The sequence below is a fragment of the Channa argus genome, chromosome 22 (genome assembly GCF_033026475.1).
Source record: "Channa argus isolate prfri chromosome 22, Channa argus male v1.0, whole genome shotgun sequence".
Taxonomy (NCBI): Eukaryota; Metazoa; Chordata; class Actinopteri; order Anabantiformes; family Channidae; genus Channa; species Channa argus.
Window position 1 is genome coordinate 9,434,819 of NC_090218.1, and position 18,523 is coordinate 9,453,341.

An 18,523-nucleotide genomic window follows, 5' to 3' on the forward strand; every position below is an offset into this window, starting at 1 on the left:
AACTGGTTAGTAAAAAATGCACAAAACGGGCATTTTGTAAAGTAGATAACAGCAGCCATCTTAAGTCATGACATTGGCTCTAACTATATGCAGATTACCGAACTATTAGCCAAGCTGACTGTTCTGAGTGTGTTTATTAATAAAATGTGACATGGTCAGAGTATCATCAGAGCTGTTTAGAGATTCAGTTTCAGAGCCCTCAGAGCAGGGGTGGACTTAGTGGTTAGGAAACTGCGGGCAAACTAACAGGTATTACAAAAACCAATAAAAACAGTTTTGTTTTCTCTTTTAAAAATGACGTGAGAGAGGTATTATTTTACATATAGAACACATCAAAAAAAGCAGTGTGAATTCTGTTGTATTCAGATTGACTGTTAAAATGTTAACAATACCCATCCATATGGACGACTAAAAAGCCTAAGAAGCTTTACTAATTTGAGCCATTGCTTTGTGTTTAGTATTAAAGTTTACTAATCGATCTAGTTACCACTTTCAGCCCAAAGTAAAGGTTAAGATACACAGTGACATTATGACTGAGTGTAGTGTTTTACAAGTTTTCTAAAGATACACAAGGAACTTTGGCTCCATCCTGTCATAAATGATCATTACACCACAGCTTACAGGTTACTACCTACTGAACGTTTTATTAGTAACTGCATTAATTTCTTGCATCCCCCAGGTGTCATCCATGAGTGAAACTGATAAATTATTAACAGACTACTGACACCAAAGCCACTTAATGAAATTTGACAGAAAAAAAAAGAGTTGAATTGCTCTTTTTCTGATGCTTTTGATTTGATGCTTTTTATTAAAAAATAAGGAAATCACATCTTTGCATGTTATTTGAAAAATACACATTTGAATACAAAAGAATCACATTTTCTACAATACCACACTTACAACACACATGACAGAAAGGTTAATCACAAAATAGCATGGATAGTTTTTTAGAAAACAATGCACACAAAAACACACTGCACATGGAAATTCATTTCATTGTTTTCTTCGTTTGTTTGTTTTTTAGCCCAAAAGAATATTTTATAATAGTTTTGTCTGAAGGGTTGGAGTTGATATTTTAAAATGGCTGGTGCTTAATAGTTACGTGGGGGAAGATGGTTTACCATCGTGATGAGAGTTGGTTCAGTCTAACATCTGTATACACAACTTCATCTTCAAAGTTACCTGGAAAAAGCAGATAGAGATGAAATGTGTATTGTTTTGTCTAGTTTTTCCTATATTACATGTATGTATTTCAACGGCTATTTAAAATGTGGAGAGAAATAATACAAAACTTGGTTCACTGATGTCGACCTAACTTCTATATTCTATAACACATATGCAAGAATATCTTTCACTTACCTCCAGTAACTGTTGTGGGTCTTTGTTTGTTTTGAAGGTTTTTTATAGTAACACCCAGAGCCAGAAGGACAAGGAGAGTGACGACACCAACTATCACAGGCACAGTCACAACAAGGGGGGATGAAAGGGAGTCTGGAAAACACATACAAAAATAATTGTAATTAATAATAATTAAAAGTTGATCATTATATGATAATTTAAAATTTGCCAATATATTTCCCAAACATTTGTTGTCAGTTTGTCTTACGTCTATTGCTTGACAGGCAGTACTGACTACAGTAGGGTTGAATGTGATTTTATTAAAAACGGAGTAAACATGACTGCAGACAGTTCTTCTGGTGTCTACGTGCAAGATTTTCAGAAATTCAGAATCAGTTGATAAAAAATCATTTTTTTAAAACAGCATGAAATACCAGTGAGTAGTTTTTGGCAGGATTATGTTAATAAGAAATCATCTGTACCTTTACAGCTTGTCAGGTGAATGACTGTTTCATGTCTGCTGACCTTGTTTGTAACAATACACTTCAGGCTTCCAGTCAGCTGACCATGTAAGCTGATGATAAGTTCTGAAACACTAGATTTGTCTTGTTTATCCCGACTGTCAGCCAGTGACGGTCTGTTTGCTGTCCAGTTTCTTGGAGATGGGCTCTGGTCTCCTGTAGGCAGCAGTAACTGACCGGCCAACTTCATACTTAACTCTACTCCATCTCCCTTAGAGGAGCATCTGACCTTCATCTGTTCTGGTGACACACACATCTGGGACACAGCTGGTTCTGACACTGGTTCTGAAAAACAAACAGTCCCTTAAGGATTTCATGTCCTTTTTTTAAAAAAGTTGTGCCAGCCTAAAACACCTTGTGACAGCTGTTGTTTTAAAAAATCTCACACGTTTTGTAACAAATCTTGTTGCTCAGTGTTTGCTTGTCAGAGCGAGTCAGTATCTGCACCAACTTCGACAGCACCAACAGTGCTACAGTATGTTACCTATGAACCTATTAACTACTAAGTGTGTATACAGGATTGCCATCCAATGTCAAAAAAGTCAAACAAAGATTTTAATCAACATGACAAATTCACATTCAGCTTTTGATATTTTGAAATTGATATTTCATCAAATATATAAAGTTATGGCAAAGGACCATTTTTATTATTTCTGAGGATGAAAGAACATTTGTACCAACTGAATGTTCATTAAATACTGTTAGAAATCCTGTCAATAACGGAAAATGTACTTTAAAACAATATTTTGTGTTTAATAACTGACTTTTAGGAGAAGGTAGACGATAATGAATATAAATAATGAATTATTATCTGGATCCAGGGCATCACAATGTCTCTGTTAAATCTATTGATTTAGTGGAAAATGTAACTATAATACTTTTTTAAAATAATTATTCTATTTTTAAACGTATTAAGTTAGAATATAGACAAAAAATAAATATTGCTAGAGATTAAAAAACAAAACAAAAAAACAAATGTGAATAGGTATTTTACTTCATGCACATACATGAAGTAAAGTTTTTTTTTTTTTTAACACCTACCTTGTATTTCTAGATGAACATTGATTTTTTTCAGCAAATTACCATTAGGATCAAATATTTCCAACACGTACTTTCCAGAGTGTTTCTTCATTGCATTACCGAGGATTAATGTTCCACTGGCAAAGAATTCAGCCTCATTCTGTGGCTCTGTGTAGTTTTCATTGAGAGTCACTTTTTGATTTTTGACTTTGAAAATCACATATTTGTTATCCTTTTTCAACGTCATCTCCATATTGGCTGTGTTTGGCAGATGAAAAAGGAACAGTTGTCCTGCTGCTCCAAAACACTGCTGACCTCCAGTAAGTTCTGAGAAATTGCATTTATTAAATCCTAAAAACAAACAAATGCAAAAGGTAGAATATAAAAAGACATATTTATGTGCAGCTTTTAATTTCTCCTTGTGAGTTGTAATTTTATCGTAAATAAACTTGAAATCAGTTTTGAACTACGTTCCTTTTCACATAACGTTTGATTCTCCACGCTGGTAACTTTGAAATGTACCTGTTGCCAGAGCAGCTGTTGCCAGAGCGCTGAGGACTGTGCCGATGGAAATCATAGTTGATCTGTTGTAACAAAACAAATTTTTAAATAATTTTATTTTATAATTTTACAGCATATTTTATTTCTATACTGTAAAATTACAAAAAGTCACATTGAAGTTATGATAATAAATTAAGCCAGAACAATATGAATAACATGAGCTTAATATAAAAAAATGTTTGCTCACCCTAAATTCAAGTGGGTAACTCACCACGTTTGCAATGGTGCGATCTGGTCTTTGAGGCTGATTAAGGATTGCGTGTGAATTTTCCACTAACAGAAGGCTGGTTTATGCTCGTCTTCTCTCTGTGACATCGTGTTGTGTGACCAAGGAAGCGGTTATTGTGCTATTGCCCACAAGTTGCTAGTCAACTTCACTACTTTTAGAGTTATATGCATCCTTAATCTGGCACTAGACAAAGACTACTGAAATAAAACTGCCCTACAGTTTCTCAGACGTCAAACTATTTTCCTTTCACGTTGTTGCAGATATTTTCTACACTTTTCAATTTGAACATTACTGAATTATTTATGTGCTGTATGACATGTTTCATTCATGAACATTTTTGTAATTATGAGGATCTGTATAATCATCTCCTAAAATAAATTCTGTCTCTTGGCTCTTATGCTCCTCCAATGCAACTCTACAGTGGTGCAACAGACTAAGCAGAAGTTTTACAGTGGGAAATGTGACCCTTTGTCTCACTGAGTTCTGTACCAACAGTAAATGTAAAATTCCACAAGAACCTACACAGAAAGGCCGGCTGCCAGATGCTGAGCCAGGCCTTTGCTGGACTTTTTCTAGAATCATACAGCCATAACCAAAAGTAGCTGAAACTACCACTAAAAAGCATTCACATCTTGAATTAAATCTGGCATAACACAATTGTGGTGAATCTGATATTGTTTGCTCACACAGTTCAATATGTGGCAAAGGTTGCAAGGAATACCTGATTTTAAAAAATATATATATTAATATTTATTTTTTATTTAAAAAAACACTGGTAGTAAATGTAGTCATTATTGCTAAAACAATAAATCTAATGGTTGGTCAAGACCATACGTAAATTAAGTCGAGCTGATCATATTGTAAACCAGAATGTAAGTCTACCTAATTTACCTGCAAACTTTTTGTTGTGTTTGACAAAAAAAAGTCTAAATTGTTAAAATGTGATGGAAATTGGACAAACCTTTTGTCTAAATTTGTATTTATAATTTTTAGAAAATATTTTACTAGGTTTAATGCTATTAATTTGCCAATTGCTGCCCTTCATACAATGACCGATTTCCCTCAATTTTAGAGACAGGGGAAGCTGTTCTGTTGCTACACGCACTGATAGCAGTTATAAACTTGTACTTGTGTATTTATTATAGTACTTTATTATAGTAGTTTGCCAAGATAGATACGGGCTAGTTTTTAGTGGCAATTTAGAAATAACCACAACCCCATATAGTTCTGCACAGCATTGAAAGCTGGGGGAAATGCAGAACACAGAAGTCTTTACTCAGAGGTGTGGAAGTTTCCACCTCAGCCATAAATGTAACCACTGCCTGAAGACCTTCTGTCATCAGTTTTTTCTAACTTTGGTTTCTTTTTCTCTACTATAGTGCACATTATAAATTTAAAAGCACTCACTTTACTGTTGCTTGCAGGTGGGAGGTATTTCTGCAAAGGACAAGTGAGGAGCTAAGCATTTCCTGACCTTCAGTGTAAGTTCAAGTGAAGCTTTCAATATAAAGTTCATAATCTATATGTAGAAACCTGTGCATCACAATCTCTCACACGTTAGAAGTAATGCAAAACCATTATCTGAGGCTGACCGCCCACTTCTTTTTTTTTTTGTCGTTCCCACGACAAAGTTGAAACTCTCAAACTGCAGAGACTCACTGGTGATACTGTGGACGCAGACATAACTGTTGTGGTTTAACATGGCTTTCCAGTTAGTCTGCATGCATCATGACAGTAAAGATGATCATTAAAAAATAAAATCAGTGAAGAACCAGTTTTATTCACATTTTTAGCTGAACACAAAAGGGGGTGTGTTTATGACATGCTGTCATGAAAATTCTACACCACAGTGCCAGGTAATAACAGTATTAGTTTCCTCTAAGAAATATATTTTAACAATATCAAAGAGACAAGGAGCAGTGCATTTAAATGTAGCAGCTTCATAGTATGTGTATTTATAGTTGAGAATCTAAACTTGGCTCCAAATTGGAGAAGTGTCTCTGGGTACCTGGTGATATGGTATATTATTATACAAACACACACACACCTGTGTAGCTGCTGCCTGCTTATCTCTGGAACTAGCCAGCGCTGCCTGTATAGCTGTAGTAGTGGTTCCAAGGTTGGATCCTAGGGTTAAGGGGTAGAATCTCTCAATACTAATTACACCAGTCCCTGCACGGTAGCATACAGTGCTATTGTATGACTTCAGATTTGAGTTCACTTCAAACACAGGATTGAGAGAACAAGACAAAAAGTTAAACATAAAGCGATCTAGTGTGTAAGCTACAGGATAATTACCCCAAATCCTGCATTTACATATAACTGTGAAAACACAGAAGGTAATGTCATAATTGTTGGACAGAAGAAGAGATTCTTTCTGATTTCTAGGTGTATAAAAATGTTTTTATTATTTTTCTATACTCCTCATTATGTCTGCATGTACGTTAGGCACCTACGAGAGGAGTGATTGCAGAGGTGAAGACAGAACTACTCTGAACCAAAAAGCTCATCCTTGCTCCCACAAATAGAGCCAGATAACTTGTCACCCAGGTAAAAAGTTGAGGCAAATCTACAAGACCAGACAAGCCAAGAGCTGTATTCACTTGTGTATAGTGTTTCATAAAATAAAGATTAATATCTTTAACACCTAAAATGAATTCTAGCTCAACTTCTAGAACAACTTGTACTGTTCAAATTCTTCTCTCTCCCCAGCTTGCATGAGAGCAACAATGGTATTAGTGACTGATCTTCCAATATTGGTGCCCATGAGGATGCAAGTGGCAGACTGAACATCCAGCACTGTGCCCAAAGTCAAAAAAGTATGTATGTATTTGTACATTTTTATTTTATACATTATAATGTGCTAATCAGGAGATACTAACAAGGGACCAGCGTGATGGCATTTGTTTTTTGTCGTTTGCACATTATCTATTGTGAACATCATTGTAGATTTGATACTTTAACTCACAGTCAGATGAGACAAGCCTGACTATGATGGATGTGGCGGTGGATGAGCTCTGTACTAATACTGCCACCAGTATTCCCACCACCAGCCCTGCCACAGGGTTATATAGGATTGCGTTTTTCTGGAAGATTCCCCCTGCTGCCCTGTCTGGAAGAGGGAGAGAGACGCAAAGCCAGAAAGACAGGACTGCTTCTTAATCCAAAATCAAGCACCCAAACCGGCGATAACGTGACTGTACTTATCTCCAGCACAGCTTCAAATGTCAGGGGAGCACACAAAGAGGTACAGTAGTGGGATTTTACAAAGAGCAGACAGAATGGATTTTACTCTCTGTGGTCTCATCTGAGTTAATTATACACATATAATTATACAGAATTTATAGTTCTTAGTAATTGTGGTAGGAGTAGATGTTATTGTAGTAGTATTAATAGAGGTGAAAGTATTTGTGATAGTTATTGTGTTATTACACAATATAGTATACTACCACTGCAAAGAATCCATAAAAGAATGAAGTAACAGTTCTCCTATAAACTAATGTACTGATTACTTGATAGCAGGGCTGATTAAAGTATGCTGTTTTACAAATAGTATTATTTTCACATAACTTGCGATTTGAGGAAATCATGCACCTGCTGTAGAAAGTGAACGTTGTTTGTAGCCAAAGGTAATAAGTAAGAAATAGAACAAAAACTGTGGGGAAAAGATAAGAACTGGGAGTAAACTTTTAATTATATACAGGTGAAATAAAAAGAAAACGAGAGAGAGACTTGCTCGGTGCAGGATCTGCTAATTCACAGGCCAGCAAACCACAAAGGTAAGGTCACACTCCTACTGAGCTACTGTACTGTGGCAAAGCGACAGTCCAAACACAGCCTGCATGTCTAAGACATTACTTTCTATCTCCTCCAGTTTTACCGATATCTGCCTTCCATTTGGACATGACAGCGTGGCACTTTATATGTAGCCGCAAATGTGGGGAAACATGTAGAATGGAGCACCACTGATCTTCATCAGCTGATAAACGATGGATAATAACTTAGGGGGAAAAGTGGTAGTATCAGTGGGTGTTGAGCAGGTCTGTGATTGGAGTTACACAGAGCAAATACATGAAACATTTGTATGTTAACCGCCACAAAAGAACAGATACAAGTCCATCACTGTGTCAAATGCGAGTCAATTGCTACTCTACAGTTAACTACTCTACCCACACTGACTATCAGTCTCTGTTCTGATTGTCTGACTCCCTTCTTGTTTGTCGTGGATTTAGTGCCGCGCTAGGCGCACTAGGAGCTTTAAATGGAATGGAAACCGCACCCACCCACCACAAACCAGCACCATGCTAGTCAAGCTTTTGGAGCCACCTAATGGGTTTGGTATTCTGCACGGAGCTGCACTGCACCTTTCTTTTGGTTACAGCAGAGGGAGATGACTAGTCTCAAACTGGTTTGGTCAGTTTAACATGTACCGATGGGATTTTAGGACAGATCCATCATCCTTATCTGACATGTGTACAGTTTGTACCTTAGGTAGCTTCTGTAATATATAATGGAATGGAGCCTTTGGCTGTTGCCAGCCTTTGCCACCCTATTTCTGTCAGATGGTTTTGTATGACCTCTCCCTGAAATTGTCACGGTTCTGCCATTTGTTTACTCAAGCACCTGCTTCTCAAAAGGCTCTTTTTCCTTCCTTTATTAAGCAGAACTCGCTTCCTGGAAGGCTTTGTACCTACTTGTTCACAATTATGGTTTGTTTGCCATGTGGTCAAGGCATTTTTTTGTCTTTGTACCTTCTTTTATGCTACTGCTGACAGAGTGTTCTATAAATACTACTCACCTGTCTATGTCTTTGCTTGTATAAGGAAGGACTTTTTGTTCACCTGTGTTCAAGTTGTGGCCTGTTTTTATTTTCTACTAAGGTTGTTTGTCTTTAGGGTGCATTCGTTTTGCTGCTTTCTCCCCTAACAGAACACAAGTGTGTTGGTATCACTCAAAAAGCAACAGTGGCTCTTTAATAAATAATTAAATGAACATTATTAAATATTAGAAATGAACAGTGTTTACTTTTAAGTTTGAATACTTTCTGCTTCTATAGCCCAAATTCCCAGACCCCTGAAAAGAATTATTTGCCCCCTCCTATCTTTATTATACTTCTAAGTAAAAATATCCTCTACTATTATCTCTGCAACTTGTGCCTCAGCAGTAAAAAGAGAAGGAATTGTTCTCACACTGTACCAAATCCCGGAGGGTGAGCACTTATGTAAATGATTATTTACTGCTGGAGCCAGGGCACTTAACTCAGACCCTCCCAAAAGAATCACATCTCCTGAAGTTACACCTTCTGTATAATTGACATTAAGCTGTCTTGTCTGAGGGGAAAAAATAAAGTTCTTCTTCAGTTTTCGAGAGAATAAGATTATATAAATCAAAGTGATTTTTAAAAATGGTTAAAAGATTTTCTTGAGATGGGAACTGTGTGTGTTCTAAATGGTAAGGGCAACATGGACACTACACGCTTGTCTTGGGTAAAGTAGGCAAATACCCAGGAGCCTGGCAGGCAGACGGGAGCAGGATGCAATAGTTTTTTTGTTTTTTTTTACGTTAAAATGCAAAATAGCTTTGTTATGATGATACATTACTTTGAATATGTGCTGACATGTACAGTGGCTGTGAACAATTTACCTCCCCACCACAGGCCACTTGACTTTTTGATGTTTGTTCTTATAAAACAAATGTCTACAGGTATGTCTGCTTTATTGAGTCAGGCTGTCATCAGCTGTTTGAGCCACTCATTGGTAATCTTCTCATCTTTGTTAGCACAGAGATGAGATCGGGTTGTTTGCAGAATTTAATCATGTCTAACTTTTGCACGCAAACTTGACTTCACATTTTCATTTGCAACCCAAACGCATGTTGATGGTTCTTATGAATGTGTTTTGTAACCATAACAGCACAAAGTATTAACTCTAAAACAACTGTAACCAATGCTAAGATAGTTGATACTAAGGCCCGGTCTTATGTTAAAAAACACATATTTACAAGTAAGATAGAAGTCAATTTAGCCATTGAGAATGTTTTTTTTTTTTTACTAATGCATATTTTTTCTTCTGCTTGCTCTTCTCTTTACTTCTGTCTTTGGTTCATCCCCCCAAAACAAAAGGTTTCCTGCTGTTGTTGCTCCTTTGTGGACAACTTTCTGAACCGTTAACCACCCCCGCCCGAGGTGGGCAGTCACCATCTTGTCTGCATTCTGCGATCGTTGTGTTTACACGTGGGCGCAGGCCAATAGAAAAGAGCAGTCAACAAAAAAGTGTTGGATCAGTGGTTACAGCCCACATTCTGGCCACCGGCGCGTTTTAGATTGTGGTCCAGCGTTGCTGCTGTACATTTTGATGGGAGACAGACATCCCACTGAGAAAAGGGACTTTTTTGAGGATGACGAATTATGCAGACAGTGTTGCTTTTCTGGGCCAGTGGGGACGTTTCCAGCAGGTCGTCTTTTTCCTGCTGTGCGCCAGCATCGTGCCAAATGGATTCGGCGCTTTCACCCTCGTATTCCTGACGGACATACCGGGTCACCGCTGCTCGGTACCGGATGTTAACCTGACGGAGGACTGGCGTGAAGCCATCATCCCAGTAACGGTGAGGAACTGCAGGAGCTTGTGCGAAAAGACGCTTTTAAAATATTTTACGCTCAAGAGTAAATCGTCTTGGCAGCAATTGTCTTCATCTCCAAATAAAACACAAACCACCGTATTATTTGTGTTGTTTGCATGTATTTCGAAAAAAATAAGTCCTTCTGTCAATTTTTGCAAAATTACAATGTAAATATGAAGGCTGTTGGAATTTAGGTAAACTAAGTTCTAAACGAAATGTGCAAGTTTTCTTTGTATATGCATTTTAGTTTCTTAAAAAAAATCTACAGCGATTTATTTATTTTATTTATTTTTTGCTTTGTTTTTAAATGCAATGGTTACAGTGCTATGCTGCTCTGTTTACGATGGAAGTTCTGGAATTGTCCCCAGTAGTCAGCTTTTTGGCACCAGTTAGTATAATTTATAACTGAACATAACAATTTAAAAAAAGACATGGGATGTGTGGATATGTTTAGAAAAATATAATCTGTGATATTGCAAGAAACACAACGAAGAGCCAAAGACAACAGAGAGAGCAATGAGGAGCAACTGGTGTTTCTAACCTTTGTGGTGACCTGACCAGGTGTCACTAAATTGTACTAATGAACTGGGTGCACGTGCAAAACTGGACAGATAAATTAGAGCAGATACAGCTGTTTTTTTACTTGTAACTATTTGTTAAGCACTTAAAAATAACTAAGTTGTACAATATCATAAAACGTGTTCAATAAACAGATAATAAATAAGACAGAATAAAATAAAAACAGATATAATAATGTCAACTCAGATTGTGGCAAAGGCCAATAAAAACAAGTGGTGTTTTAAGAAAGGATTGGAAACAGGCAAGGATGAGACCTGTAGTCTTTGAGCAGCCACTGCAAAAGCTCGAGCTCCTCTGAGCTTACATTTAGTTTTTGGTACACAAAGAAGCAGCCGGTCAGCTGATCTAAGCAACCGTGGTGGAACGTATGGATGCAGAAGCTCAGAGAAGTACAGCGGCGCAGCCTCATTTAAAAACAAATAGAAGAAGTTTAAAATTGATCCTAAATTGCACAGGCAGCCAGTGAAGTGAATATAAAATGGGAGAATTTTGCTCATATTTTCGAGTTGCTGCAGCATTTTGGACAAGCTGCAGTCCGGAGAATGATGACTGACTGACTGCAGTAATCCAACGTGGTGGGAACGAAGGCAAAGATTACTGTTTCAAAGTGCTGCTTTGTAAGAATGGGCTTGACTCTGGCCACCTGCCTCAGGTGAACGAAACTAGACTTCACAACAGACCAGATCTGGCTTCAAGCTTCTGATCAGTATCCATTTTAAACCCAAGATTAATCATTTCAAATTTGGCGTATTCAGCCAAGGGTCTAAAGGGGCCCAAGTCTAAAGGGGCAGTCCCACTAGATGGGTTAGTTCCCGACACAATAACTTGTCGTGTTTTTTTTTAAGTCTCTCAATTGGACACAAAAAGTTCTATCTTTTAAGTAGTTTAGAGCTACGCCCTTTATACGCACGTCACACACATTATGTGTAGCTTTAACATCCTGATGATCAAATGTACTTTTTATTTTGCTGCTGTATATGTGGGCGCATAGAAGAATACAAGTTGCTTGTTCCATACTGTTAAAGGCTCATTATTGCGTCGCAGTTTTACTTTCTGGCACAGTATGGTGTCAGTCACAATAACAAAGAAAGTTTGTGTCACTGTGACCTTGAGAGGTGGTGAATGGGAAACAGGAGCTGAGCAGATGCAGCAGATACCGGATGGACGTGGTCAGAAATCTCTCTGCTCTGGGGTTCGTTCCTGGCAGGGACGTCAACCTGACCGACCTGGAGCAGGAGTCCTGTGTGGACGGATGGAGCTACAGCAGAGACATTTACCAATCCACTGTAGTCTCTGAGGTGAGTATTCGCACGCTCAAGACTGCGAATGAACTTGTTGCCACATTCTGTGGTCTTCTCATTGTCGTCACACTTTCCTTCCTCTGTCTTTTTTTCCCCAGTCTGTCTAATCCCTTTGTGCATTTGTCCTTGCTGATCTAGGAGTCTCCCTGACTGCTTAATATCTCTGCATCTGCACAACCACTGCCCCCCTCCCTAAACTTGAAGCTGCCCCAGAATGGCTTTTCTCTGAGGAAATAGGATGAGTCTTAAACTGTTCAGTATTTACCAAACTTAAGGAGTCAAAAATGTTTAGGATTTTGCAATACTCACGTCATTACAGTGCAGTGTTTCCCTTCGAATGTAGTTGTACTTGTGGTGGTGGCTGTGTGTGGGGGTTTTTGGGTTTGGGGGGGGGCGGACAACCCGTGGTGCATTGTAATTTAATCACACAACAGTGATAAGATTTGCCTATTTAATCTCAGTTTAGAAAACGGTTGTGCCAGAAGTTATGAGAATAAATGGTAAAAACCAATTGTAATTCCTTTCTGTATATAGCAGAATGGTAATGGATTGTATTTACACAATAACAGCTTATTAAATTAATTTTTGGCACATCTCCCTTCCTGCAGTTACTTGCTTCAGAGGTACAATTTTGATTTATTGACATGATGCAAACATTTAAACTTTGATATTCGCAAACTGCTGGTTTTACAAGAGAAGCATTTTCACTCTGTTTGGACACGTTTTGGGACAACAGAGACGGTCAATGCAGAGGTGTAACAGAGTGATCATTAGATTAGAAAGGAGTCATAGCTTTCACCGCTTATAGACCATCTTAGGCAGGTGGTGCTGGTGAAGCTTGTTTCTCCACCCACCTGCACACCCCGACCACACGTTTCATTTGTCTTGTCCACTGTTTAAGTGGTATTTAGCATTGTAAGCAACAAATAAGTTGTCCACTAGTTAACTGAGTGCAGATGTTGTCATTCTCTCAGACAGATTAAAGAAATTGATGTCCAGATAAACTTGGGCGACTTTGTATTCGCTTGCATTATTTAAAGAAAGTGCATGTCAGGCATTAAAACACGAACACTCATCTTCTTGTCCATGTATTTAATTAATGTCTGGATCTTCAAGTTTGACCTGGTGTGCAGTGATCAGTGGAAGCAGCCGTTCACCTCCACGGTTTTCTTCCTAGGAGTTCTTGTGGGATCCTTCTTCTCAGGACAGCTCTCAGACAGGTACGGAACTGACCGTGTTATGTAACGTTGTTGTCGACAATGTTTGTGTTTGTGTAAACACAATACACAGTGGTAAAATGTCAAGTACTTGATTTAAAGTAATTTGTAGGCGTGATTCTGAGGTAGTATATGTTCCTTACCTAAGTATTTCCAATTTAGGCAACTATGGCACTTTTTATTTTGCAAAATCTAATGACTTACTTTTGTTGCTACTGTAGTTATCTGGATTTTATGTTGACTTATGATCACATTTTATAATGGTTATTGTAGAATAAAGGTCCTGCATGCATAACCACACTGGTTCTGTTAGATTTGCTCAGGGTAAAGCTGTTTGTTCAGCAGTTTGCTATCAGGACTTTAGGGTTTTACCAAACCTCTGAAACGGGTCAGTCCTAATTATGAGGGTCATATTTTTTTTTTTTAAAGGTCCCACATTTTTAACATTAATTTGTGGAAACTTTCCTCGTGCTATACTATAGTTTGTTCCTATTTAGTAAATCATTAAAGTAAATCAGCTGGACATTATTTCTGCAAACTGGAATCATTTGACTAAATGTCATACACTTATCAAATTAAGAATTATTACAAATTATTGTCTTTCTTTGAATTCTTACAGAATACTAATGGTGTTTATGAATTGTCACTTCTTACCAAATCATAATTTTATTCCTAAAAAGAAATTATGATGAGCTGATTATTGAAGCATTTTATCATTTTTCAATGTCTATCATCAATAACTTATGCTTTTTTTTTTGGAGAAATTTGTAGAAAATTTTCATTAAATACCAGCTGATTTCTGGGAAGTTATGAGAGAATAAAGGATATTTATTATTGATCTTTTAAGTGTTATATTTTTTGAGTAATAGTTTTGTAATATTCCACATAATTCCTGTACGCTGAACATTTTATCAAGGAATTTTCAGTCCTTAAATAACAGTTGTTCATGTTCAGTGTATGCTTCTTGGTAAAGTTGTTATTTCTCTTAGTTACCTTGCTTATTCTTTTTCTGTCTGTAGATTTGGAAGGAAACCTGTGCTATTTGCGACCATGGCAGTTCAGACAGTTTTTACCTTTGCTCAAGTCTTCTCAGCTTCATGGACTATGCTCATCATCATCCTCTTTATCAATGGATTGGGGCAGATTTCCAACTTTGTAGCTGCTTTAGTGCTGGGTAGGCTAAACATCATAATGTGGAAGTATTTATACAATACAATACAAAAGTTTGCGTAACTGTTTAACATACTGTAGGTATTGTATCTGCATTCTTGTCACTTAGTGTTTCCATGTCTTTGTACACAGGAGCGGAGATTTTGACAGGCAATGTGCGAATCCTTTACTCTTCTATGGGCACGTGTTTGGGCTTTGCTGTTGGCTATATGATGCTGCCCCTCTTTGCTTACTTTTTAAGGGACTGGAGAAATCTCTTGCTGGCTTTGTCTCTGCCTGGCCTGGCCTATGTCCCCCTCTGGTGGTAGGTTGCTACCATTGCAGTAAAGCACACATGACACATTTCATGTTCATGATTTTTAGCTTTAAACACAAGCAGGTCTTGAAAGTACAATAACTTCATAATTAATCATGATCAACACTATAATCTCAGGCATCATCTATTGAACATCTTCCTAAGAGAAATATTACATGGAGTCATCCTCTTTGGCGCCTGGTCTTTTGAGCCCCACTGATCCACACTCTGTGTTAAATACTGAGACAGGTTCATCCCAGAGTCTCCTCGCTGGCTGCTCTCTCAGAGGAGAGTGGGAGAGGCTGAGACCATAGTGAGAAAAGCTGCAGAGTGGAACCAAGTTCAGGTTCCTGCGGTCATCTTTGAAGATTACAATGTAAGTTTAACCACATGGAAGTAAACCAGGTGGGCAGTCCTCCTCGGAGACTAATTTAGAGCAGTTGCTGCAGTTTAAGGAGAGGAATGTTGTCCCATTCTTGTCGTTCTGAGTTCCTGAGCCCATGCAGTGATGTCCAGTACAGAATCAAGCCTGTTTTTAATGCCGTGCCACCTGAGGGCCCGAAGATCACGCGCTTTCAGTTTTGACCTTTCACCTTGTCCCATGAGCACAGACATTCCTCCTGATTCTCTGAATCTTTTGATGATATTATATACTGTAGATGTTGGGAACTTAAAAGTCTTTGAATTTTACATTGAGGAACATTTTTCTGAAGTTGTTCCACAAGTTTTTGATCCTCCGCCTCTGAAATGCTCCTTTTATACCCAGTCATGTCACTTACCTGTTGCCAATTATTTTGATTAGTTGTCAAATGCTCCTGTGTTTGTTTTTGATTTGCGGTAATTACTTTTCCAGCCTTTTGCTGCCCCCATTCCAGCTTTTTGTTCAAATAAAGCACAGTAAAAGTAAATATGGATGATCAACACTGAACTTTTGAAATTTGCCTGGATCTGTGATACCACCTAAATTTACAATCAGATCGGGACATCTTATCATAACCTCATAAAAATCCATTATCTATCGACAAAAATGTGTCAAGGTGATGATTTTGTTGTAGGGTAACAGTGTGACTTCTGATTACTGCAGGTTGATAAGACACAGACAAACTCAAAGGAACATCACAGTGTCTTGGACCTGCTGAGGAAAAGCAGCATCAGAACCACAACACTCATTCTCTGCCTGGTGTCGTGAGTAAACAATGATAAAGAGACTTTCTGCATCAACTTTTAAACATCATTAGCAAGATTATAGTAAAACTCATAAAACACAATGAGAATGTGTGTTTTATAAAATGACACGTACAAACACAGTCCCTTATAAATAATTGAGATCTTTTTAAGCATGATATGCACCTGCGGTATTTGCTGTGTTGAAAATTGATTCCATTGTCACACGATGCAGTAAAATCTGTCTTTGTGTGCAACAAATATTCCACCTGTTTGGAAATAAATAGCAAATTGCCCTGCATAGAGCCTGTTTATCAAACCCAGTTTGGTAAAAATTCCCCTCTTAAATCGTGCTTTCTATGCAGGTGTCTATTCTAACATGTGATGTATGTCTGTGCCTTTGACTTGCCCAGGTTTACTATGACTATTGGATACTTCGGCCTGTCGTTCAACACAACCCAACTCCATGCGGACCCCTACCTGAGCTGTTTCATCTCAGCAGCTGTAGAGGTCCCAGCATACATTTCCAGCTGGCTGGCTCTGCGATACCTTCCACGGCAGCTGTCTATCATCTGTACCTTACTCCTTGGAGCATTGCCCCTGTTCCTTATTCAACTCGTGCCTCAAAGTAAGCAAGAAAATGTGGGTTTGATTTTATATATAGAATTTTGAATTTGTTTTTTATTTTTTACAAAATTGTTTGACTCAATCGTTCAGTTTCATTTTATGCAGTTTGGGGATTTTAGGATGAGAAATAAATGGAAAATTGCTTCAATTCAGGATCAAACCTGCAGAGTCTTTCTAATAATGCATAAATATGCTGCTAATGTTCTGTGAAGGGGCACATTGGACGTGATTTGTGTATTGTAAAAATGATACAAAGGGTGATCAAAAATATGGCTGTGGCTGTCCCCACAGTTTGAGAAAATAATTAAAACACTGGCTGGGTTGAATAATACAAAAAATGAAAATGCTGCCTACAGATTTGCTAGAACTCATGATAAATAATTATTAAAGTGATATTTCAGTTTCCTGTTTTAATTCAGCCTATTTAAATTTCAGAAAAGTAGTCACTCTGATCTTTGGTTTAAGCACAAAGCAAAGTCACGTTTTTATCTTTTCATTTAGTCAGTATCAAGTTGTTTCAGAGAAAAATGTAGGTTCACCTATGTTGAAAGGTACCAGCTGTTTCATCTGTAAGTACTATGGGCTTGGATGTGTTTCTGTTCCTTTGTGTTCTAATACAAAAACGTTTTTCTTATCATTTAGATCTATCACATCTGTCTCTTGCACTGGAGATGTTGGGTAAATATGCTATTACCACTGGTGCAGCCCTGATGTTTGCCTACACCGCAGAGCTTTACCCAACAGTGCTCAGGAACACAGCAACGGGGACGTGCACGACTGTTTCCAGACTGGGAAGCTGCATTGCACCATTTTTGTTAAAGCTGAGTGAGTCAACTGAAGCTACGTAATAATTATTAACACTTTAATTTGTTTTGGTTATTCTGCTGCATGTACTACTGTCCCATTTGGAAGCTATGCACGTGGTAATGAATTCACACAAACTGTAAGGCACAAGCAAAGGACCTGGTCTTTTCTCCCATCTGCACGACCCCCTCTCCTTTTAGAGACGTACTTTAAGTACCTTCCATATATTACTTTGGGGACCCTGGCTGTTGTGTCTGCATGTGCTGCGCTCTTCCTTCCAGAGAGTTTTGGACGACCTCTGCCTGAAACTATTCAACAGATGCACAAGAGAGAAAGGTGAGATGCCTAAGAAGTACAAGCTTTAACGAAACGTGTTCTGTGACTAATGGATTTCTACATCACTGTGGCTGATATATTTAATAAAGGGAATGAAAGTTCATTTTCGTTTCGTCATTTTTCTTCGTGAATTTGTAGTTTATTTGCACATCAGTTGAAGGTGAGTGAAATACTAAGTCAAAAGAACAGGTTATTATTTCTACAATTACAAGAAATGGACAGAGGCCAAGAGTCAAATGCTGTGCCTGGATGCTTTTCTAATCACTATTATTTAGCTTCACACATCAGTTTGATGGGACACGGACTCACAATGTTGAATTTGGTTCGGGGCTTGTTGTCTGGATGTTACCAGCTCCTGTGTTCAAAACCACCTGTCGTACAGCTTGTGAATCCCTCTGAGGCAAATTATGATACGGGAATTGGGCTGTAAAATTATTAAGAGTAATATCAAAGAGTTATTGAAATTATTGAACAACACAATAAATAAACTTTTTTTTTCTCTTTTGTCTTTATAACAGCATAACGTGTCCCTGTGTGAGAAGAAAAGAAAGCCCAGTTCCAGCTGCACTCTTGAACTGCCCAACATAATTATGTAACATTATTTTTCACATGTGGGTGTGTTTTTTATAGAGCATCATTGTTACTGTTTGAAGTTAATATTTTAGGTTTTTATGTCAATTTTTTTTTTATTTATAAAGACAAATGTAGCTTTTCTCATTTTAATACAATTATTTGTTCACAGT

At 37.8% G+C, this 18,523-nt stretch overlaps 2 protein-coding genes across 3 annotated transcripts; one reads left to right on the forward strand and one right to left on the reverse strand.

The window, feature by feature from the left end:
* Window positions 1-350: 350 nt before the first annotated feature.
* LOC137107877 (T-cell surface antigen CD2-like) lies at window positions 351-3,797 on the reverse strand. 2 transcript variants are annotated; one of them, XM_067491976.1, is made up of 6 exons: window positions 3,652-3,797; window positions 3,402-3,463; window positions 2,901-3,230; window positions 1,821-2,144; window positions 1,360-1,491; window positions 351-1,182 (listed from the first exon to the last, which is right to left on the reverse strand). In XM_067491976.1, exons 2-6 carry the CDS (start codon window positions 3,454-3,456, stop codon window positions 1,118-1,120), a joined length of 906 nt encoding a protein of 301 aa, XP_067348077.1. In that variant the 5' UTR covers window positions 3,457-3,463; window positions 3,652-3,797; the 3' UTR covers window positions 351-1,117. The 2 variants fall into 2 exon arrangements, with proteins under 2 accessions (XP_067348077.1, XP_067348075.1); XM_067491974.1 differs by having other exon boundaries at window positions 352-1,182; window positions 3,628-3,791.
* Window positions 3,798-7,083: 3,286 nt separating this feature from the next.
* On the forward strand, window positions 7,084-18,391 carry LOC137107620 (solute carrier family 22 member 4-like). The gene is made up of 11 exons (XM_067491358.1): window positions 7,084-10,272; window positions 11,982-12,164; window positions 13,284-13,387; window positions 14,404-14,558; window positions 14,687-14,858; window positions 15,099-15,225; window positions 15,934-16,034; window positions 16,427-16,641; window positions 17,283-17,465; window positions 17,645-17,780; window positions 18,299-18,391. The coding sequence occupies exons 1-11, from the start codon at window positions 10,066-10,068 to the stop codon at window positions 18,366-18,368; spliced, it is 1,653 nt and encodes a 550-aa protein (XP_067347459.1). The 5' UTR covers window positions 7,084-10,065; the 3' UTR covers window positions 18,369-18,391.
* Window positions 18,392-18,523: the final 132 nt, after the last annotated feature.

Coding starts and splice junctions, on each gene's coding strand:
- LOC137107620 (XM_067491358.1), top strand. CDS start 10,066: ATGACGAATTATGCAGACAGTGTTGCTTTTCTGGGCCAGTGGGGACGT. Junction 14,859..15,098: donor GCCTATGTCCCCCTCTGGTG/GTAGGTTGCTAC, acceptor ATACTGAGACAG/GTTCATCCCAGAGTCTCCTC. Junction 17,466..17,644: donor ACCATTTTTGTTAAAGCTGA/GTGAGTCAACTG, acceptor CTCTCCTTTTAG/AGACGTACTTTAAGTACCTT.
- LOC137107877 (XM_067491976.1), bottom strand. CDS start 3,456: ATGATTTCCATCGGCACAGTCCTCAGCGCTCTGGCAACAGCTGCTCTG. Junction 2,145..2,900: donor TGTTCATCTAGAAATACAAG/GTAGGTGTTAAA, acceptor TTTGTTTTTCAG/AACCAGTGTCAGAACCAGCT. Junction 1,183..1,359: donor ACCCACAACAGTTACTGGAG/GTAAGTGAAAGA, acceptor TGCTTTTTCCAG/GTAACTTTGAAGATGAAGTT.